Raw genomic sequence first — 23,676 nt, forward strand, 5'->3', positions numbered from 1 at the left:
TGCAGGGTGAACCATCGAGGGCGCTCCCTGAGGTCACAACCAAGGTAAAGGTTGTCCACTAAACTTTGTCACACCCGACTGTTTACTACATCTTTCAAAGTCTTTTTAAAGTGAAACCCTCTGATGCATGAATTATGAAAGCCTTAATCTAAAAAAGATTTAAAAAAAAAAAAAAAAGTGCTCAGAAATCGACTCTTCAAGCCAAGATTCGCTGAAATTCCAAGAAATCTTGGCTGAGTCTACGTAGTACAACACACTTTAGCTCCGCTTTCTTGTGGCTCATGCACCATCCTATTTTGAGAATTTGCCACAAGCCATTGTTTGGACTCCGACTTACATGAGGTGAAACTTTATTCGAATGTCTTTTCAACATTGAATAAATATCTCTCAAGACTCATGGGTGAAATTCAATCGACCACTTTGTCCTTTACTGAAATTAAATTGATGAACAAATGAATATATTTTTGATGACCTTGCAACCCTGAAGACAGATTAAACCCCATGGATCCCTCGGCCACCCAGAGGTCCGCGAGCCCCGTTTTGGGCACTGTTCGCAAGTTAAACCTCCTCTTCCTCCTCCTCCTCCTCTGCATCCTCCCTTCGGGCTCTCGGGAGACACACGCGCAAGTACCAGGGTCACTCCTGTCTCCTTACTCGGAGACAGACCGCGGAGCGGAGGAGAGAAGAATGAGAAGCGAAGTTTGGAGTGAGAGCGTGAAACCCGGCCGCGCGGCTGAATGCTGCGTTCACTGACACGACGCGTTTGGAGTGAGAAGGCGCGCAAAAGAAGGACAAACATATCAGGTTAGAAAAACCCGCTTTGTCCGCTTTATACGAAGAATAAAACACAGTATGATCACATTTAAATTCATTCCCAGCTAATGCATTATTTTTTTCCCCGTCCTTTCAGGATGCGCTGGTTATTGATACCACGTTTAGGCCTGCTTGTAAGTAACTAACTATATATATATATATATATATATATATATATATATATATATATATATATATATATATATATATATACACACACACACAGTATCTCTTCAGTGTTGTTTTATGGTTATGAGTCAATTGTTATGACTTACCCTTTATTGTTTCTTTCTGGTGTAGAGAAACTGAAAGTAAATCATATAAAAATATCTTTTTTCTTTTCTAATTTTACATGAGATGTGGGGAAAAGTCCCTCTTAGTAATTGTGGGGTTCAATATGACAGAAAAAGGGGCCAACCAATGCAACAAATATGACGATGTTATTAATTATTTATGGTAAATATTAAGTAGCACTGCATAAAATGGTGCACGTTATACATTCAATATAGTTATACACAGTTGGGGATGTTGAAGATTTTGTACGAAGGCTTCCTATTTTTTTTCTTTTGAACTTGATGAGTGTGTTTTTACGTTCAATATTATTAAATTGTATTTCTCAAGTAGACGCCATCCCATTGAGTCTACTCGAATTAGTTCTGAATTTCCTTACAGCTTCCGAGTTTATATATACACACACACTCATATGGAATTGATTTATTTTGACCCATTTCAGCTCATTTTCTGCTTATGTTTCAGGTTTGTTTTCACAATTATATAGCTGGTGAGTAACTTTCATATTTTACTTGAATATCTAAATTCTGACTTTTCACTTTTTCACTTTATCTAGTCCGCTGAGGTTCAGTCATCATGTCTGTCCTTTAGTTAACATCCAAGCCCTCAAGTGTTAATACTAAACATTTTTCTCATTCATTAGTTTGTAGGAGTTTTGTTTCCAAATTATAAGTCGTATGTATGTCAATCCTGAAGCATATAGAGTCCCTTAGTTTAAAGTGACTATAATTCCCACACACTGGCTGACCACACTCCTGAAAGAGAAGAAGAAAACTAGACAAAGGCTGTGTTGAAATATTTTATTATCAACATACACTTTACTAATACTGATACTGCATCCACTGATATTTGCTTAACTCTGACTAATTGACTGGGATCACAATATGCTGAAAAAAAAAGCTACTTTTATTGTCATTATTGTTCTAATTATGATATTTATAGCTGTTTCACTCATTTGATTGAACTGGTTTTTTTTTCTAACTAATTTGTTGATCTCATAATCAATTAAGAGTATTGTGAAGACACACATAGAAATACACAGGTTGTAAGGAAACTGTTTGTAAAGTTACTGTAAGTTTAGGGCCAGTCAGAAAGGGTTTTCTGAGAGTAACACAGCCTAAGATATTTATTTAAAAAAAATTTGGTTTACCTATTTTTTTGGCTGCTGGTTGTATGTATGTACTCAATTAGGAGTATTTCCTCCAACCTAGTTATACAAATTAAAGGGATTAAAAAACAAAAAAACACTGAAGTACATCAGTAGTTTTCTATCCTTTCTTCGAGAACTTAAACGCCTGGAAAATTTACATCAATATGTTGATGGGAGCTTCTTCCAGTGGCTAAATAGAAATTTCACTTTCTGTTAGATGTCCTGAGTATTATTACTTTTGGAATAAACTATTTTACTTGAGATGTAGCAGCCTTTTTTTGTCTCTCATCATAAATAGTACCAGCACATAGTCTCAGTTCAGATGCACTTTTAACAAAGCCACTGACAGGAGCGTCACTGCATTTGAATATATTCCTGAGATATTAGTCAAGAGATGAAACTTAAACTTTCTTAAAGTTCTCTCACAAGAGGTATCACCTTTACCCCCCCAACCCCCTTTTTTTTATGTAGCCTTCACAGTGGAGACCAGGACCCAGGTATACGATGAGTCCTACTATGAGTATGTGAACGATCGCCTGCAGTGGAAGGCCGCCGGGGAGCTGTGTCACCAGCGCTCTGGAGCTTTAGTTACTGTCTCCACACCAGCCAAGAACCAAGAGCTAACCAGCTTCTTGAAATCCCTGAACCTCTCTCAGCCGGTGTGGATAGCTGGGAAAACTGTGGTATATGTGACAAGTAGGTTCTGTCTGTATAAACTTGTCCAAGACACATTTCTGTCTTATATCTCAGTCAACAATTCCTTGTTTGTTCACAACATTAATAGAATCACAGATAAATGTCATTGTCTCTTTCTTAAAGTAATGTCACGATTGTGCCTTTTCAACCTCTTCCTGCTTTTCTTGTGTGGTGTAACAAAAGGTGCGTCCCGGGCCCTGGTTTTGGATTTTGCCGGTCATTCGAACAGCAAGCATGCGCGTCTCCTGCAAACGTTCCCCTCCATGGGTTCAGTGACCTTCTGCGCCCAGCTCCGCTTCGATCTGAACAGCTTTGGATTTTCCACAATCTTCTCTTATTCCATCAAGTCATTTATTAACGAATTCCAGCTGCGTGCAAACCTGACTCGGGGAAATCCGGTGCAGCTCACCCTGCTGGTCCATGGCATTCATGGGCCCTACCAAAAAGCCTTTGAACACGACAACGCCTGGCATTCGGTGTGCGTGTCTTGGAGCCAGGATGGTGGACGCTGGGAACTATTTGCCGACGGTTTGTCGATCTCCAGGAGCGATGGCCTGAATGGCACAGACAGCTTTGGCGCTGATGGCCATTTCATAATTGGGCGGGAGTATGACGTCTTTGGAGGACCCTTTAAGAACGACAAGTCCTTCTCAGGAAGCGTCACAGAGCTGCACATTTGGAGTCGGGTGCTGAACAGCAGTGAAATAGCCATCATGGAAAAGGAGTGCTCACCAGTTCCCTCCGGGCTGGTGTTCAAGTGGAGCGGAGAACACGTGGAAATAGAGTCCTCTGTTAAGCAGCTGTGGAGAGACAGCCCATGTCAAGGTACATTAGCTAGGGTGCAACGGGAGAATATGGAATGAACCTGATAGGGTTCAGAACCCACATCAGAGTGGATTTGAACCCAAAAAAAAAAAGAAAAGTGGTGGAAATAATTTGCTGCATTAAAAACAGAATAGAATCCAATTCATTTGCAAGGTCCAGTGAAACAGCTAAGCATGGCGAAGCATGACTTTTTCCCTCTGTATTTACAATTGAGCTCGTTTGGCATTCAGACTGGGTGAGGTTGCTATGCAGACAAAACAATCACAAAGGGACCAATTGAAAGTCATTTTTGACTACAAACCTCTCCGGAACGTGCCAAGACTGAGCTGGCTTGATACTGAAAACTCCACCCATCTCCCATTCCAGGAAGGGTGAAACACACTTCATGAATGCATCGTAGACACAACCAGATCCAAACGTTCTCCGTCCCATCCTAATCGACACCCACTCGCTCTACATCATGATGGAACACACAGAGAGTCGATGCAGCTGAAGATTTTGCATATGATGAAAGCCCCTACAACTCAAGCTATTGTTAACTAATGCAGCTAGAATCGCTAAACAAAGAAATATTTGCCCTGAAACACTCAGCTAATACACGAGCAAAAGGTGCGAGAGCACAAGACTGCGGGTACGTTTCATCTGAGGAGACCATGACAAGAAATTTAACAAAGTACAAGCTTTTGTTCAATTCTGGCGTTTCTTCTGTAATCGTTGAATTACACCGTCCGGTCTGTGGTTCAGTGCTTCATTGCTGGCAATCTGTTGGGCATATTGGCCAAACTTGGACTTCTCTCAAACACATACATAAACTAGATTTGCAGGTTCTTGTTTTATATACAGTTTCCCAGTACATCATTTCAATAGTGTGAATGCAGCTTTCTGAACAAAGCTTTAGTGAATGCCATTTGAACCCACTACTGCGAGAGTCCAGGCTGCACTGTTAAGAAAGTTTAAGTATCTGCCAGTGCCTTATCCTTTCTCACAATGTGGTATTTCTTTTTTTTTTTTTTGTCTTTTTGAGAAAGCTTCTATTCACACTAGCACATTTTTTTTCTTTTCCAGTCCTAGAAGATTGAAGGACAGGGAGAATCAATCTTCTCTAAGACATGGTGATCAAGTTGTAATTGGCAAAAGCTTTGACTTCTAATGGTTCCTGTAAATGTTTTGTGACTCACATCATCTGAGTCCCACCCTACAAAACAGACTTCTCCCCTTCTGACATCATGGTCCCCGGTGAGCCATGAAGCTCTGAAAAACCTCCCTCAGCCTCCTGGAAATGCAGAGAGGACATCACTCTGTCCCTACACAGTTACATTACACTCCTACGGGGATTTTTCAATTGTAAAATGTCAGAAATTGTTTTTAATCTTTTCAGACTTGACAAAGAGACAGCACATACTCTTGATGCTGAAAGTGAGGCTGTTGCCTCAAAGGAAAAAAAAACAAAACAAACTGGCAGTGGATACCCTGTCAGATGCTTTCGGGTTTTTTTCCCTCCGTTTTCCTCATTAGGCCTTTGCAGGCATTCTCTGATCAGACTCAGCATTGAAACCACATGCCTAATATTGTGTGGGTTCCCCTTCAGCGGAAAAAAATAAAAGAGCTGTGATTCACCGAGGCTTAGATTCCATGAAAACCCTCAAAACATTATGTTTGGTACCTTGCGTGGGTCAGATAGGACAAACTTAGTTTTTTTTCTTTCGACAGACTGTGATTTTTAGTACTCGAATCAACAATTTCAAATCTTTGCCAGCGTAAAAAACTTTTTTTATTGGTAGCGTGAGACAGCGTCTTGCTGAAACAGTCACGGACCATCTGGGTAGGCTGTTCGCACATGGTATGTGGGTTTGTCTCGCGCTATAATAGTGTGGTGACGTCAGTGAAAAGCATCAAAAACAACAGAACCGCACCGGTTTTTGTTTACTTTTCAATAAAGCGCGACCCTGCAGTCTTCTGTCCAATCAAATCAAATCAAACTTAATTTATATAGCACTTTTCAAACAATCGGTAGCACAAAGTGCTTTACAGACATTAAAAACAGAAAAGGGAACCCCCCCCCCCCCCCCCCCCCCACACACACACACACACACACACACCCACACCCAACCCACCCAGCACCTCAACATAAATGCATGAGCTCACACTTGAAGAGATGGCCATTGGTCAGTGTGGACATTCTCAACAGGTCTGAAGCTACAGAGGCCTCTGTGCTGCAAGGTGCAAGTCACTGTGTTTTATATTGCAACTACCTCTAATTTAGTTGTTTGTGTTACAGTGATTTTTTTTTTCCTTTTTCTTTTTTTTTCTTTTCTTTGTGGGACCAGGCCATGCAGACCAGGCCTCACAAGTTGCAGTTTTCACAGGTCATTGTCTCTCGGAACATTTTTAACAGGAACCTTTTAATGCACAGCAGGAACACTGTACCTCTGACTCATGTCCCCGGCCTTTTGCTCTTTTCTTCTGTATATACAGCAATGCCCGAATGGTCATTTTTATTTGACCTTTATCTTACCGGGCAGTTGCTTTAGATCAAACAATCTTTTTTACAAGCAAGGTCTGGCCAAAATGCAGCACTGAAAACAAATAATGATTGTACAAATACACATGGAGAGGAAACCACAAATAAAAAGAGAAAGTCCTGTGGATGGGTTATGGTCCGGTGAGGGACGGGGGAGTGTAAGGGGGAAGGAGAGGGCTGGATGGAGCAGAGAAGACGGAAACGGGATCCTGATGAGGGAAAGAATTATGATAAAATGACCACAACACACACTAAAAAACCATCAAAACAAACATGATTAAGGTACTATACAATAAAACATCTACACACTCCTCAAATATCTATTAAATTGTTCGTAATTCGAGTTTCAAAACCCTTAATGGTGATAACTTCTTGTAATTTTAGTGATTTTTGAAGAGTGTTCCAGGCAAAGGAAGCCAGTGAATGCCCTCTTCTCAACCTCAGCAAAGCTGTGATGAGAGCAGCCTGATCATTGCGTTTTATATGTGAAGGTTTACCATTGGAGACAAAGACAACCACCGTACCTTGGTATAAAGAGTACAGGGATGAGTGATTAATAGCCGGTATTGAATCGTAAGGAACAGTGATAAGTGGCATCCAGCATTCACAATGAGATAGAGCAGGCATTTGTATATTCAGTATATCACTATAATCTATTAAAGGCATTAAAGTAACTGCAGCAACTGTCTTCTTTGGAAAAAAAACAAAACAAGATTCATGTCCCATGTTTTCAATAGGGGGGTTAAGAATTTATCAAGGATGAGGCCTGGGTAAACGATCTCAAGGGGTTCCTCCAGTGGACCGACAAGTAGCTTTGTCTCTGCATTCAGTAAAGATCAGGATTTCTGTTTTATATACATTTCGTCAGAGACAGAGTTGGGCTTCTATTTCTTTGAAAGCAGCTCAACAACTCCCAACGCAGTCACCCCAAAAAAACCAACAAATGACAGTATCATCTGTATACAAATGGGAGTTTTCTTTTTGTAAAAATAAATAAATAAATAAAAAATTTCCCCAAATATTGATATAAATAATAAACAGCATGGGACCTGCATAATTCATCACATCTCTTGTCAGACGCTGTTTTGATGAGATGTTATTCATCTCAACTTTTTGGAAGGTTAAATGTGGTCGATCAATCTATGTCACACCGCTCTGACAGCCTGAACGGCAGAGTTTCAGATCTGCAGTCAGTTTCATCACAATTCACTCATCAACCTTAAATGTAGTTTTAGAGACGAGACTTTCTTTGAAATGTAAGAGAAGTTAATCTATAAGTCAAATTCACCGTAGTCATCGTCATGAGCTCCATGTTTTTGTAGTCCATTCACGTTTTAACATAAGACAGTATTGGTTGGTTGGTGTATAACTAAAAAGTATTGTTCCTGGCCATTCCTGATTATCCTCAACAATAATAATATAACATCGTCTAAATCTCTTGTGTTGTGCATGACAAGCTGTATTGATAATGATTGCAGGTTGAATTAACAGCCCTTGCTGGATTGTGATGTTGAAAAAGATAACAAAATCTGTTTGTTTGTTTTTTTTTGTTGTTTTTTTTTTAATTACCAACAACAGGTTCAATTTATTTATTTTTGTTACAGACACAATGTTGTATGTCAAAAGCTTGCCTTGACTTGGGGAGGGGGAAAAAAAAAAGTCACTATTTTGTCTGCACATGTCTTTCAGATTTGTGTGAATTAATTTTTCCATTCCCTTCTCTAGGTAACTTCACTGTGTTAGTGGATTCATTACTGGATTCTTTCCTGGATGGAAATTCTTCGCAGAGTCAAACGTTGTCCCAGCGCCCAAAGTCTGATGAGGATTGTAACGTGTTTGACCCTGTTACTGAGGTCCTTGGCTTTACTAAGTGCGACTCACTCAGAGCGTCTGTCTGTCAGTTCCAAAAAGGTATTTATAATAGTTTGATCGAATGTGATTGATCCACAGGGGTGATAATCCAGCCACAGTTTAAGGGAATAAGTCATTGTTGTTGTCCACTATCAATCACTAACTTTATAGTGTTAAATGTGTAGTTGCAGACACTGTGTCAATACAGCAAAATCCATAGAGATGTTTAATTTAGGCTCTGCGGTCTTCATGTAAGCAGCTGCATAAAACACTACAGTCTTTTTTTTTTCGTCTTTTTCTCTGCAGAAGTGGTGGATGTTTTCAATCTCCCAAAGACTCCATTCTTCAATCAACTGCACATGGATCCTCTGTCGAAACCTGTAAGTCACTTTAGCTTTTTGCACTGCGTCATGACTTTATTGGTAAAATAACCTGAAAAATCACAAGTAATCATCTCTGGGCAAGTTTATATAAAAACATTGCGTCAAATTTAAAATCACAATAATGTTTATCTGCACGGCGTGCCGACCCAAAATCTGACACCATCGAATGTTTTGGGGAAAATAAAAATGTTCTGAGTTGAAGTTTAACATACAGAGTTGATTATCCACCGTTACATACTGTAGATTTAAGTTGAAAAACTCAATTCTTTTTTAAATTTTATTCAGGAAGAACGACGCGTCAACTCCTCGTGGGCTCAAGGAGATCTGTCCTCATTGCAACAGCTGACCGAGGCTGCCCTGCACGCCATCGAGGCCGGCGACCCTCACCTCCTCACCTCTACTGACGTCGTCTTCTTCTCCCGGATGATTGACACCATCACCAGCGCTCCGTCTGGAGGAGCTAATGTCGCAGAGGTCATGTTGTCCATCGCCACCAACTACGTGAACTGTGCGAGTTTGATGCTGGAGCCACACCGGGCTTCTCAGTGGATGGGTGTGACGGAGGAAGGGGTGAGTGTGTGCAAAGGTGGAGGATCTTCTTTGTGTGTGTGTATTAAGAGTGTGTGGCTTTAAAGGAGACTCGGAAAGATTTAGACATTTATTTAGACTGAGAAACACAAACGATAGCTCAAAAAAAAAGGAACTATACAAGATGAGAGAGGGAGAGCCCCTCTGAACGTGTTTACTTCAAAAAAAGCTGAGGTGGAGGGGATGAACTGATGAACTCAGCAGTGGTTTTCTATCCAGGCCAGGACTATTTTCAAGTGGGAATTACTGTAACACACTTAACAAATATCACTGGTGAAACATACTCAACAAGATAAAGACGAGATTCTTACAAGAAAAGAGTGATGTAATTTTCTGGGAGTCCTTGCAGCTTGTTTTTGGCACATTTTGTCCGCAAAACTTGTTCCTCTGTGGTGTCCGAAAGCTGTTTGATGGTTAATGGGGGAAAAGCGAACATGCAACCTACAGTAATGTTTTTCTTTTTCTTTTTCTTTTTTTTTGGCATTCTCCTCCCAGTAGTTCTCGTAAATCACTAAATGTTCTTGCCAGAACTAACTTTGTTTTTCGCACATTGAGGAAACAAGCCCACAATTAGCAAATTTTATTTTCTGCCACAATTAAATTTTAAAACTGATTCTAATCTGCAACTATCCCTTCTTTTCAATTTCTTCTTTTTTTGTTTCTTTATTTTTTGTGCAGGTCAGCGTTGGACCATTTACTATTGTGAAGAGCATTGATCACCTCACAGAAGCTCTTTCAGACATGTTATCGATTGAGAGAAGAGGCTTCACCCTTTCTACCAAGAACATAGGTAATAAAGTCCCTCATTGGTCCACCGTTTCTATGGTACGAGACGTCTTTAAGTTTTGACAGTTCTTAAATATTCAAGGTGTATGTCCTCACTGATATATCGGAAAATAGGGGTCTAGTCATTTTGAGGTCTTTAGGCTGTTTTAGCATTTTTTTATCCATTTATAGTGGTTTTAGCAATTTTTTTTTGTTATCTTTTCAAAACTCTTTTTTGAACAACGTCTTTTTATTTTCAAATACAACCAATAAACAATATAATCACAGAACCTTTACATCAATTTCTCAATAACCCCACCCCATCCACCCACCCACCCACAGTTACTGGACCATCTGCAAGCTTACTAAGCACATTTGTAAACATATTGACAACAAAAAGGAAAATTAAAAACAACAGGTACATGGTCACTTGGGTTATGTTTCAATATTGGCAGCTGCCATGTTTTCTACAAAAGAGATAAATGGCTGCCAGGTAATATAGAATTTTCTCAAAACTCTTTTTTAATCCAGAGTTAAGAGTCCTCTTGAAAATGACTGGTGTGTCAATGAGCCAAAAAATAAGATAAAATGTGTATTTTCTGAAAGCCTCATGGAGCCACTACAGAATGGCCAAAGAGGTTGCAGAATTAGTAAAAGAAAAAAGTCTAAGAATTAAGAAAAAACATACACAAAGAAGTGTGAAACCACTTCAATCAGACACCAAACAAACTGCTGAAAATGTAATAAAATGAAATGAAACTTCACAAATGTAAGTTTTTGTATGTCCTGTATATTAAAAACTACACATAGATTTTAAGCTGTGTCAGCGTCATTTTAAAGGTCAACTTGATTAGGTGAAAAGTGAGAAAAACGGTCCTAAAGGTTGCAGACCGCCGCCACGAGATCTGCAAACATCTGATAACCTTCATCTTTGTAACATATAGAATATGTACATCGCTGCTATCTGTTGCTGCGAACGTGTTTTCAATGCCTTGGCTGTGCTTCCCGTCAGACGTGTACATTAAGTGGCAGAAACTGTCCCGAGACAGTTGTAATCAAGTCTTCAAGCCGTCGGCGGTCGGCTCCGACACGCCCAGCAGCAGCAGCAGTCTCGATGAGTTGTTCATCCCCGACACCGATCTCCAGAAGATTCAGGCCCAGGGTAGGAAACGCACACGTCTTCTACGTCCCCAAAAAAATTGACTAAATGTTCACAAACTTAAAAGTGGCTCACAAATGCACGCTTACTAATGCTACCGTGCGAATGAAATCCCCCTCACACACAAGAAAAAGCTCCAAATCTTTACCAATACAATGTCAATTTGTCTTTGTCTTTGTCCAGAAAACTCAATGTGCAATGTGTAAAACTTCAGCTTAAAAACCACAGTATGAGTTAACAGTGCGGCTGCTCTTAACTTGTCCTCTCGCTGTCCTCAGGTCACGAGGAAGTCATGTTCATTCATACGCACTACAGCCATCTCAGCGAGATCATTTCTGGAGCAAAGGAGCCGACATCAAGTTCACAGGATAGCGCAAACAGGTGAGTCTTGAATGCTATTTGTCGTACATTGCACTTAAGTGATGTCGCGTTTTCCAAAATCTACTGCAGGTGAGGAACTCATGAAAACAACTCATCACAATTGTACTTTACCCACGTTTTTGCTCTTAGTCTGGCGTTTGCATAGTTTATGTAATCGCTCGGTAGCCGTGCATACATGATGAAATCCACATTAATCTATAATGTTTAGTTCTCTTTAAAAAAAAAAAAAAAAGGTTTTATATAATTCATGTAAAGTTCATAAAAAACACAGACGTGAATAAGGATTAAACCGGTGTGATCACTGGCTGCCATCTATACGCTGAATATCAACGATGTCGACCAGGTATGAGGACGTCATCACCTTTGTGAGATGGACTGTTTTTCTTCGCAGACTTTTCCCAGGTCACCTTGCATCGGCCGTCATATCAGCAACCGTCCGCGACGCCTCCAATGCCCAAACCATCCCCGTGGCTGTTCAGTACACCCTTTCTTCTCCCAATGTGGTACTGTGTATTTAGAGTTGTAACACTCTGCATAGTTGATGGGACTTGTACAGATTGCACGTTTTAGATATTCTGACTGATTAGACAAGTTGGAATCAGATAAATTCTATCATTGAGCAGCTGCTGATGGTGATTGAAGAATGGCAGTTTGCCTCTGCCGCAATGTCAGATTGGACAGGAGCTGGGAAAGCGTTTTATTTTCTGAATATCCTTATTTTCATATTGGAATGAAAATCAATGTCACATGTAAAAATTGAGCTTAAAAAAAACTTAACATCTGCCGCATTTCACTTGGTGTCAATTTAAAACATGACTGGTGTTGCATGGCTGCCAACACATTAGCAGTACTTTAAACAAAATCATAGCACTCATTATAGTAAAGTATCATTCTACTCCTTAAATTCATGCATGACCATGCGCCTCAAGTCTTGGGATATTTTCCGATGTAATGCGGATAATGACTTCCTCTTCATGCAAGAGAAATCACTCGCACGTCACTCACAACCATGCTGACTTCCACTCGGTAGGAAAACAAGCACAAACATGTTGTTTTTTTGTTTTTAGGTGGAGTATTCACAGAACATTTCCCCCGTTTGTGCCTTTTGGAATTTCAGCCTGACGTAAGTTGGACCAGGAAACCATCCATCGAATAGGATCATTAAACATACAAAACTCTGAATTGACTTGTTTTTCACAGAGACGTCAATCAATGAGCCCACATCTATTGTGTGTGTGTGTGTGTGTGTGTGTTTCTTTGTCCGTGTAGACACACTCACGCTACGAGCTGGTCCAGTGACGGCTGCACAGTGATCTTTGCTGGCACCGGCGTCACCTCCTGCCGATGCAACCACACCACCAACTTTGCCGTGCTGATGAATTATCTGGAGTCAAAGGTAAGTTGAGATGTTTCGATACGGACCTGAGGCTTTTGATTTTACTTGCTGAAGCAAAATCTCCAGCGTGTCAGCATAGTTTGGGTTTAAATTTGAATCTGCAATTTTGGTCTCCATTGATCTGAAGGATTTTCAATACACGTCAGCAACCAGCAGGGGTCACTCAAAGTGTTTCGATCAATGTTAAATAATATGATCTTGTTGAATGCAGTTCTCCAAACACAGCACAGAGCCAATGATAAGAAAGAAACCCATCTGCAGCAGTCCTCATTTTTTCTCCCTTTTGACATGTGATGAACAAAAAATGTACTGTTGGGGGACCTTAGGTGCATCACCTCTATAGTTTTACAGTTGTGAGACAGTTTCTTAGTTGTTTTTTTTTCTTCTTCTTTTTTGTGAACCTTAATGTTACTCTGACAATATCTCGTCCTCTCTTTTTGTTTTTCTTCCTCTCCATCACACGTTTCCTCTCTGTTCCAGTGGAGTCCTGAGGAAGAGCTCATTTTGACCAAACTGACATTCATTGGCTCCGGCGCATCTCTTTGTGCACTGATGGTGACCTTGATGCTTTTCACTGTGCTGGAGTGAGTCGCCACGTTTCCTGTCCTGCTACTGTCTGAGACGAACCCGCGTGCCTCTTCTCTGCTTTGTGCCAACACTCAAAGCTTTGTCGATCACTCTTATTTTTTAATTCACAAACACTCGAATCAACATAACGATTCTATACCTAATTGTCTGCTTCTGCCGTTTTGCAGGGTCATGCGTTATAATAGAAAATGAATGGTTTCATTATGGATTTTGTGTTTTTCATGGCCTGGCTCAATCCCTTTATTGGACATTTCTGGTGCAAACACTTTATCGACTCAGAAAAACACATTTGAGTAAATAGGTCTATAGTCGTAACTCTATTAATTAAGCATTTTGTTCATGCTCTATTATCCACATGCTGAAACTCATCCTGACCACAAATATAAGGAAGTATCACGCTGTGTAATTTAAACATTTTGAGAGAGCTGAGCAGACGCCATGCTGCTTCTTGTGCCCTCTCCACGAGGCTTCGACGAGTATTGACGAGTGCTAATCTAGTAATTACTGTTGTCTACATGTTAGTCGGCTCTGAAGGTTTATGGCCGCACGCTGCGGCCATTAATTAACATTACGGTCGGTGAGGGATCACAATCAGCTGGAGAGGAGCCGGCCTGACAATTTACGACCCTCCTAAAACGGAGAACGCAGCCATGCATCGCGCACACGCCGGTGTATGATGTATATGCGTTTGTGTACGCAATTCTCCTCGCGACCGCAAGACAAAGCAGGCACATTTAAAAGAGGCGGAAGCCCGCTCTCTCACTACGTTTCAGCATAAGTTATGGCGGCCTGAAGCTGTGACACACGAAATGAATCCTACAAGGCTCATCATCAACACCTAATGAGAGGCTCCTCCTCGAACATTTTCTCGCAGTCCCTTTAGTTTCTTATTATGCAAACAATTTAAGATTCAAACATCAAGCTCGTCATTCAAATGCCTTTTTTTTTCTTTTTTTTTTTAATGCCACTGTAGAAGGCGACATGCGGCCTTGGAGGATAAATACAGTAGATATCTACATTTCAAAAAGTTATTTTAAACATCACTGTTTTAATAAAAAAAAAAAAAAAAAAAAGGTCCTGGATGTGTGTCTTTATAATGCTCCTGCAGAAGTGGAATAGTTACATGTTGATGTCACGATGATAATTGACTTGAGAGGATGAACTTTGGTGACCAAAACCACCTTCCGATCTGACTCGCTCAAGTCTCCCAGTACTCTGTGCCACCGTCACACATTAAAAAAAAAAAAAGTACTTACCAATACTCAAGCAGAAGCCTGATCAATTCTGCATAAATACAAAAGGATTTCAAGCAGGGATAATAAAATCCCTTTTAATGACATTCATTCATTCCTTTTGATTCTCTTGTTCTCAACTTATTATTTTTGACCCGCTTTTAATAATTTGGACATGTCTCCTCTTGATGATATACAGTGTGTATATGTATTGATCCCTGTGTTGGCATAGTTCCACTTCTAAACATTTTTCATTTCCCTCTTCATCTCCAGCATCCCCAAATCTGACCGGACGTCCATCCACAAGAACCTGTTTGTGGCTCTGATCTGTGCGCAGGTGATCCTGCTGTGCAGCGGCTCGGCCATTCACAACAAGGTTGGAAGAGACAGTGTTCTAGTTTTGTCCGATCACATTTCAATGCCACCGTGTCACGAGACAGACTGGGGATGCATGTGCATGGTGATTAGCGAGTGGTTCATTCGGTAGTTACACGTGCAATAAAAAGAATCTCGCAAAAACACAAATTTCATATTAAATGCTTTATTTTTACTGAATGAAGGTGTTATAAATCCGGATTCTCAAAATCCCCATTTTGTTTTAGGGGGGAAATGTACGACAATTGAGAAACCCAAATATATCGCACAGTGAATTTGTCACATTTTTATTATATCACGGTTGTTAAAACACTAGACAATTGAATGCATTTGGAAATATGGGACACTTGTTCCTGTTGCGTTACTCGTAGTTCAGATAGTAGATAGCACTCCTTCGCTTCCTCAAACCCATGCAGTTTTTCCTTCCAAAGTTTTCTCTTTATCTCTTTCCTGCTTTTCTATTCACTCTTTCGCAGGTTCCTAATATTTTAAACTGCTGGAAATTGGCGATGCACAAAGACAGTTTTCAATTCATTTTGACTTGCAGTGTATGTCATGTGACTCTGAGACGTGACCCATGAGGGCCTGTGTATTTGTGTTGCAGGTGGCGTGTACACTCGTGGCTGCGCTGCTCCACCTCTTCTTCATGGCGGCGTTTAGCTGGATGCTGGTGGAGGGCCTGCTCCTCTGGAGCAAGGTGGTTGCAGTCAACCTCAGCGAGGACCAGCACATGAAGTATTACTATCTCATCGGCTGGGGTACTGTGGCTTAACCAACACAAATCATTTTTCACATCTCATCACAGTGACACTTGACTCGCGCTTCATCTCCTCTTGACTTCATCGTCCTGTTACTTTCCTCTGCCCTCCTCCCCCTCCTCCTCCTCTTGTTTTTTTTTTTTTTTTAACCCTTATTCCAACCAGGTCTGCCAGTGCTGATAGTCACGATCACTCTCGCCTCGGCCTCGGGCAAATACTCAGCTGACGACTACTGTTGGCTCAGTGTGCAGAATGGTATTATTTGGGGCTTCGCTGGACCTGTCATCTTCATCATTATGGTCAGCATATTGGATTGGATTCCTATCATCCTGTCTATTTAAACAGAATATAAACTACTTGGCCCATTAAGCTGACGTACAGTTTCAATTCCATCCAGCAGAACTTTGCATTAATAGTTTGACTATGAGAGCCAATGAAACTGGAAATGTCCCTTACTTTTCCTCAAAATGCCACATTGGATTTTTTTCATGTGAAAAACTGCTGCGTACTTTTGCTTTGCTATTTTACCCAAACAACTTTCCTATAGTTTCTTATGTCTTCTATTTTGTTCTGAGTACTTTGGTAACTCTGCCTTTTCCTTTCATGTTTATTTTTCTCCTTTTTGTTTTCCCCGCCTTTCCAGGTGAATATCCTAGTTTTGACCAGGGTCGTGGTCATCACCATCTCCACAGCCAAGAGAAGGTCCATCATGTTGGCGATGGGCGCCAGTCCTGTGGAGCAAGCCTATGAGCAAATCAGGTACTTACCACAAGGAGGCACCATTTGTCCTTTTTTTAAATTGTATTCATCCTAACCGAAGACCTTGAAAAAGACGAGCCAAGCTCCCTGTGCAAATTTGAACCAGCGTCCTCTGTTTGACAAAAACTAAATGAGAAACTTTTGAAGTGAATTGCATTAGGCATGTGTTTTAGTAGAGTTTAAACTTTACCCACAAGTCAGTTTTAGTCTGAATGTGTCAGTATTATTAAATTGTCATTGACATAAGATGTCAGAAATATATATCCATATTGAATTAGACTTTAATTCCCGAAGTTCACTAAATGTCTGTAACATTTTCAACGTCTGTGGTATATAGGTAGCAGCTGCAGTTAAAAGAGATTAATGTCAAAAGCCTAATGTGTAATGTTTAAAACATTTTGAACAGGGAATTTTAACTTAAATGCACATTATTGTTTTTTTTATAATGTTTTAATTTTTTGCAATTCAAGTTTTTATTGAATTTTTTACTTGGTACATGACAATCATACTGTGCTTTTTAACATTGATAATCAGAGCTTTTGTACATAAATAAAAAGTATCAATAATATTGAATTACAAGGTGTAAAACCTTTTTTGTAATATTATGAGTACAAAAAACCTGACAAGAACAGTTTTACAGTTCTTCCCTGACCATCGCACTGGGACGTCTGCACAATATCAGGATTACTCCTCCGTGTTGTTTCCTCGTGTTTTAGTCCATCCATCATTAGAGAAAACATTTAACTTTGTGCCAGTAGATCTCCCTCCCGGCAAAGCCGCTACATGATCCTGTCGGTGAAAACCCTGTCAGTAGATTCACTTTTTCACTGCCGGAGCCCGTCGGGGGTCATAGTAGGTGCTCTATGAAGATTTTCAAAGCGGGCCTTAAACCATTTGGCACCCCTGGGTGGCAGCCCTCTAGCCCTCTTGGAAACTGAAGCCCATTGCTGCACTGAATAAACTAGGTTTTTGTAGCATGCCATGTCTCACACATAAACACACACAGCTGTTGCGGTTTGGCAGCCACCTGAGTCGGAAGCTAATTCCACTCCACACAGAACGGAGGTGAATTTAAGGTGGGGAGTTGTCACTCCACGATGCGGCGCAGTGTGTGTAGTGCGATTCTCGGGACGACTGCGGCGGGACGAAACGTGAAATAATTTGAACTTTGAGTTCATCTCAGTCAGTCATGAACTGGCTCAATGTCTTTATGCTGCGTAGTTCTGTTTGAGGCTGCCAATCTGTGTATGTTTACATTTCTGAGGTGGGACGTGTGTGTGTGTGTGTGTGTGTGTGTGTGTGTGTGTGTGTGTGTGTGTGTGTGTGTGTGTGTGTGTGTGTGTGTGTGTGTGTGTGTGTGTGTGTGTGTGTGTGTGTACAGAGCAGCGGTGAAAGCAGTGCTAGTGTTGCTGCCCATCCTTGGACTGACGTGGCTCTGTGGCGTCCTGGTACCGTTTTCCATTGTCATGGCTTACATCTTCATCCTCCTGAACTCCCTACAGGTACACACACACACACACACACACACACACACACACACACACACACACACACACACACACACACACACACACACACACACACACACACACACACACACACACACACACACACACACACACACACACACACACATCCTCTGTATTCCCCCGGAAATTCAGTGCAGGAAAGTTTTGGTTCAGCCGTTTGTGAATACTTCAAGAAAACTTGTCGGGCACGTGAAGGCAACACATTTATACATGTGAAAGCATGTCTGATCGCCTTTTTGGCTATGCAAGGTCTTTACTTGACCCATAGAAATGTAGAATTCAAAAGATTGGGAACATTGAATGCATATAGATAACTGCAGAGTCTGACCTGTGGTCGACGTGAATGGATGGAGAAAAGACATTAGTGGAGTTTATCAGCATACATTTACCACTTTAATACAAATATGAAAAAAAAGAAGATTCAAAATATATATATATTTTGTTAATAGACATAAATCACCAAGACGTCAAAATGTATGAATATTATTCTCAAAATGTCTGCCTTACTTAACCTCCTTGAAATCTGTGATATTTTTCTTTCTAATAAAGACGAATAAAAGTCTTGACGGAAAGACGTCGCAACTAAAACTTGTAGGCAACTTGGAAGTTTACACTTGGAACTGCTTTTCTTTTTTCATCAGTGAGACAGAAAGGTTTTCCATTATACTTTGTAAATCTTCCTTTCTCACGTGGTGAGGGTACACAGGCTGTCAAGGTTTTTATTTGCCAGTGACAAGGCTGAGGCAGAAAGGAGAGGGGGGAAGAAGAGCCTCGGTCTGGGTTGTGTTAAGCAGGTGCTTCATGTTAACAAGAAAAGTGGATTTGGATTGTTTGTTTGATTATTTTTTTGCTTTATGTATTCAACATTGTTGATGTTTGTGGCTTATCAATGTTGGTTTGAAGCTTTTAGTGCCGAGCTTCAGGATGTCGTTTTGCCCCAAACTTTTGCGAATGGAACACTTTTTTCTTTTTTTTCTTTTTTTTTTTGCTTGTTTTACAGTAGAAAGTAAACAATGCATTTAAATAAACGCATTACAACCTGTAGGAGGAATTGCTGTATTTTGTACATTGCATAGAGTTGTGGTTGTGAGATATAATTTTCTACGGCAGCGACCAGGGAGAAGGCTTTTATGGAATCACGCAGTGCGCTCACTGCAGCAGGAGGCCCCACGTTACCCAGCCTCCACAGCATCTCTAGAGCTGCTGTTGCAGTTTGTAGTTGTCTCATAATCAGCTGTATCTTTAATTGAGCTGTATATTTCACCAGAAAAATCAATAGGGGTTTTAGCTGCAGCCTGATCATTAACTGAGGCCCTTTGGTTACCATAAATAGTTTCTGTTTCTCCCTCGTATTTAATTATATGTTTTCTCTGTTGACAGTAATTAATACAGAATGTGGGGCTTTTTTTTCTTTTTTTTCTGAGCTCTTATTATATGAAGGCGCTACTTCATACGTTCACATATTTATGGATCTCTATTCTGCTTCATGCGTCTTTATGTGCTCATTTAGTGCAGGTTGTCTCGCTGCGGGCTTTTCTGTTGTGTATCTCGTAAACTGCCATATCTACTGAGTAGTAGTCACTGCTTTCTTATCGCTTATCCCCTTTTGTTTAAAAAAAATTAATTAATCACTCGTCATTTATCTCTTTCAAAAATGGATCACACTTCCATACAAACACACATGCGGATGGACGGAAGATATGCTTAAAAAAAATAACTTTTGTGTATTTACATGAAATTAACTGGTTTCTGTGTTTACATACAGTATATGACATTTCTTTTTGAACCAAAACAAACACACTGCGCTGCACTAATGCCATAATAGTATTCAGTTACTGTTACTAAAGTAATAAGTGAATCACTACAAATAAGGTCAAACTTAAAGGAAGAAAGAAAATCTCAATAAAACAGCAGTTCTGTTTTTTCATTTCATGTGTCAGTGTATTTCAGCATTCATGAGACATTCCAGCAAAATAAAAGAAACAGAAAATGGTGCAGGTCCATATTGATGAACATTCACAGTTGCTGCCAATGAAAATGGTTCCTCTGCTATAACACACCTACTTAGTGTGTCTTTCACAGCCTTCGACAAGTTCAGGCTGCGGTACGAACCCGGCGTGACCCCACTGCTCTCACCCTGACACTTGAAGGGATAGTCTTCACGATTGTGTTTCACGAGAGAAGTTCAGTTCGTTCGAGTAAATTGCTCTCACCCCGTGTCTGTAGTCACTTCGCTGTAAATGATCACGGCCGCTACATCCTCTTTTAATTTGACGTCGCGATGCCATTGCTGGAGGCATACAAGTGACATGGCGCTTGTACTTACGAGATTCCGTTACTTTGCGAGCTCCTTTTCTGCCTTTGCTCGGAAAAGTGGTCAAACATAAAGGCGCGTGTCGCCGAGGACGTCGCCGCTGAAAAACACGATGAGCCATGTTGTAAATAGGACAGAAGACATAAAACATAAGAACAGGGTTTAAGGTTAACGCCTTTATTTGGATCGTAGGTAGCTTCGTCAGCAGTAGTTCATCTGAAAGTGCTGAGATATCTGAAGTGGTTTAGTGGAAAACTCAAGAAAAGAGAGCACGGGCATTATTTTATAGTTCCTTTAGTGGCGCTACTCTCGTGGTGGAATTCTATTTTTTTAATTGACTTTTAATGAACTGACCGGACTTACATGATATGCAGAAATCCGTATGAGGACTTCATTGGAAGTTTTTTCAACCTTTTCACTGGTGCCACCTTAAGGTTTCCATTTTTGTTTTCACCCACCCCCAAATATATTTCATCAGGTTAATCATTTTTCTTTTTATGTTTTATCTTTTTAGAAATATCTCGACTTTGAAATTGTTGCCCTCAAAATTGTACCTTTATACCTGCGTATCCATTTGAAAGCGTTTCATTCAGACAGATACCGAGGATGAGCTGTTTTCTCATTTGTGTCAAGAGATTTATTGCCAATAAATGTTTTGCAAAAAAAAAAACTTGTGCTCATATCATAGTATAAGTTTTACCATGTCAAGTACTGCATCGTTTTCACAAAGTTCCTCGTGTGGCCATTATTCCTTTTCCTTAATGGTCCTCTTAATAAGTCGATTATATGCTGCATTACATTGGATCTCCATCATTGTGGTGAACACATTTATTACTTTGTCACTGCCATTGATCTCTTATGTTCAGGATAACATAATGTCCCCATGATGGGTACTCATAAAAATGATAAAATATTGCATTAAAATGCAAAGACTCAGCTGGTAGGCAGGAGATTAAAAATGAATAAATAAATATATAATAAAAAAAAAACCCAAGTTTTTTTTTTTTTAGGAAATCGTTTTTTATTTGCAGCTGTTGTATTTTCAATGGGGCCAGCCAAAGCAACATAAAGCTTAAGCGGCGAGCCTTTACTGTTAAATCAATAAAACAGATAATGTTGACAAGCCTTTTTCATTGCTCTCCCTCCACACTCCCCTTCTTCCTCCTCCATCCTCGCCGCACAGTGTGAAGTATCTCCAGTGTTGCTGTTATTTCTATCAATACGGACCTGAGCGGGCCATTATGAGCAAGCATACCACACACGGCTTTAAACGTATGTCCACTACACTGTCCTCCACAGCCAAGGTTTTTTAATCTCTTACTCTATGTGGCAGATGATGCTCGGTGTGAATGGCAGTCGAGTAAACGGTGCATCTGTGTTGTCATTAGCTTTATTTGCACCACTCCTAATGGGTAGAAGTTATCAGCCGTTTGGCTCAATGTCATTCGAGCGAAACACTCATTTTTCACAGTTTCTGCTGAATTCCTGTGTCTATATATATATATATATATATATATATATATATATATATATATATATATATATATATATATATACATATTTATTTTTTTTCTTTTGTAAAAATACATTTTAAGCTCAGCGGTTGATAAAAAACATACACTTAAACAATGCCAAGCTGCGTTTCATTTCAGCAAAGAACATCGGCTACATAAATTCAATGTAGTTTGTTCTGTGCGGCATTAACAAGGTGAAAGTGGAGTTTGAGGGGATTTGATGTTCCAATGAGTTGATTCTAACTTCCTCCTCTGAGCCAGTAGTTTTTATGAACATCTTCACCATAAATACAGACATGCCTCATCTGCTTCCTTATCAAGCCAGAGATGGATAGCATGTGAGGAGAGAGAGAGCGAGAGAGAGAGCGAGAGAGAGAGCGAGAGAGAGATGAACAAGGGGGACGTGGGGGCTCTTTGGGGGAGCCCATAAATTGTACCACCCTCTGTCATCCAATCTCTGGGCAATGTCATTCAAAACCCCCGCACTATCCATTACCTGGTATAATAGGCTCCTGGCCATGCAGTGTCCATCTTATTATTAGCCCATAACTTTAAACTATCAATAACTTTGAGCTGCAGAGAGAGAGAGAGAGAGAGAGAGAGAGAGAGAGAGAGCGGGGTGACGGCGGGGGTGGTGGAGAAAGGAGGAGGAGAGAGGGCTGAGTGGGTAGACAAAGTAGAAAGGTGAAAGAAGTTAGGGTAGTCGTAAAGAAAATGTTATGGTTATCATCTACTTCTCTAAGTGGTTGGGACTACATTAACTCCCTGTGGTAACTTTGCCGAAAAAAGGTGCGCCTTCTGAACATCATTACTTATTCCTTTTTGTTTTGTCGTCAACATAATGACAGTGAATATACACTTGAACGTCTCAAGAAGCTACACTTCTGTTATGTCAGTGTGCTTCCTGAGGAGGGCAGCGCTGTGCCTTGTCGTCACACTGCTGATCTATACACAAATCAATGCTGAGAATTTAGATGAGGCCTTTTATGCATATCACATTAAGGTATATATATATATATATATATATATATATATATATATATATATATATATATATATATATATATATATATATATATATATATATATATGTTTGTCACACAAGAGCTAATGACAACAACATTTTTGGGTTTCTTATGAAATGAACAGACTGGAGAGCAGTCATGTGACTTTACAGGCATTCAGTGAAAGCCTTTGACGTGAAACTTATTATTTCTCTCATGGAGGAAGGTGAATTTAGAGAAGAGAATATCAGCATAAAATCTGGCAATTTTGAATTAGTTTTTTTTTTTTTTTAAGCATGTTTTTTTGGGGGGGATTTATTTGTTTTGTATATTTTTTAAATAATTAAGACTATTTGTGTTTCATCATGTCGCATGAGTGCATTTTTAATGTCATTTCTGTTTGCATTGTTACCAGCATTCGAAAGATGAGAGTTAATTTACCGATCCACATTCCACCGTCCACAAAGGTGTACGCCACACTCAATAATGCAAAGAAAGAATTGATCGGAATATATTTATTATACCTGAGGCGGAGCTTTCAAGTGTCTTAAGGCTTCGAAATTAGTATTGTTTTCATTGAACACACACACACACACACACACACACACACACACACACACACACACACACACACCTGGCTGCTGGAGATCAGAGTGTATCTAAGATATAGATATGATCAATAGAGTGTTGCTCTGCCTATTGATTTTTGCCATATGGGAGATTTGTTGTGTGAGTAAGCAATGCTCTTTACAGCATCTGAAGTGATTGTGAGAAAAGGTGTTTT

General features: G+C 40.1%; 1 protein-coding gene across 5 annotated transcripts in view; it reads left to right on the forward strand.

The window, feature by feature from the left end:
• Positions 1-602: 602 nt before the first annotated feature.
• The window catches only part of LOC308115412 (adhesion G protein-coupled receptor D2), an 87,439-nt gene continuing 64,365 nt past the window's right edge, over positions 603-23,676 (forward strand). For 3 of the 5 annotated variants that reach the window (XM_080472886.1, XM_080472888.1, XM_080472887.1), the window contains exons 1-20: positions 603-804; positions 911-947; positions 1,570-1,594; positions 2,726-2,950; positions 3,134-3,775; positions 8,022-8,207; positions 8,454-8,527; positions 8,816-9,100; positions 9,797-9,908; positions 10,896-11,045; positions 11,321-11,423; positions 11,815-11,926; positions 12,491-12,546; positions 12,693-12,819; positions 13,300-13,403; positions 14,913-15,015; positions 15,619-15,772; positions 15,938-16,071; positions 16,416-16,531; positions 17,913-18,033. In XM_080472886.1, the coding sequence (XP_080329012.1) occupies positions 912-947; positions 1,570-1,594; positions 2,726-2,950; positions 3,134-3,775; positions 8,022-8,207; positions 8,454-8,527; positions 8,816-9,100; positions 9,797-9,908; positions 10,896-11,045; positions 11,321-11,423; positions 11,815-11,926; positions 12,491-12,546; positions 12,693-12,819; positions 13,300-13,403; positions 14,913-15,015; positions 15,619-15,772; positions 15,938-16,071; positions 16,416-16,531; positions 17,913-18,033 (2,865 nt within the window). In that variant the 5' untranslated portion in view covers positions 603-804; position 911. The remainder of the gene's footprint in view (positions 805-910; positions 948-1,569; positions 1,595-2,725; positions 2,951-3,133; positions 3,776-8,021; positions 8,208-8,453; positions 8,528-8,815; positions 9,101-9,796; positions 9,909-10,895; positions 11,046-11,320; positions 11,424-11,814; positions 11,927-12,490; positions 12,547-12,692; positions 12,820-13,299; positions 13,404-14,912; positions 15,016-15,618; positions 15,773-15,937; positions 16,072-16,415; positions 16,532-17,912; positions 18,034-23,676) is intronic. The other 2 variants (XR_013935690.1, XR_013935691.1) reach the window with 1 other exon arrangement.

This window comes from Lipophrys pholis, assembly GCF_963383615.2.
Source record: "Lipophrys pholis genome assembly, chromosome: 10".
Taxonomy (NCBI): Eukaryota; Metazoa; Chordata; class Actinopteri; order Blenniiformes; family Blenniidae; genus Lipophrys; species Lipophrys pholis.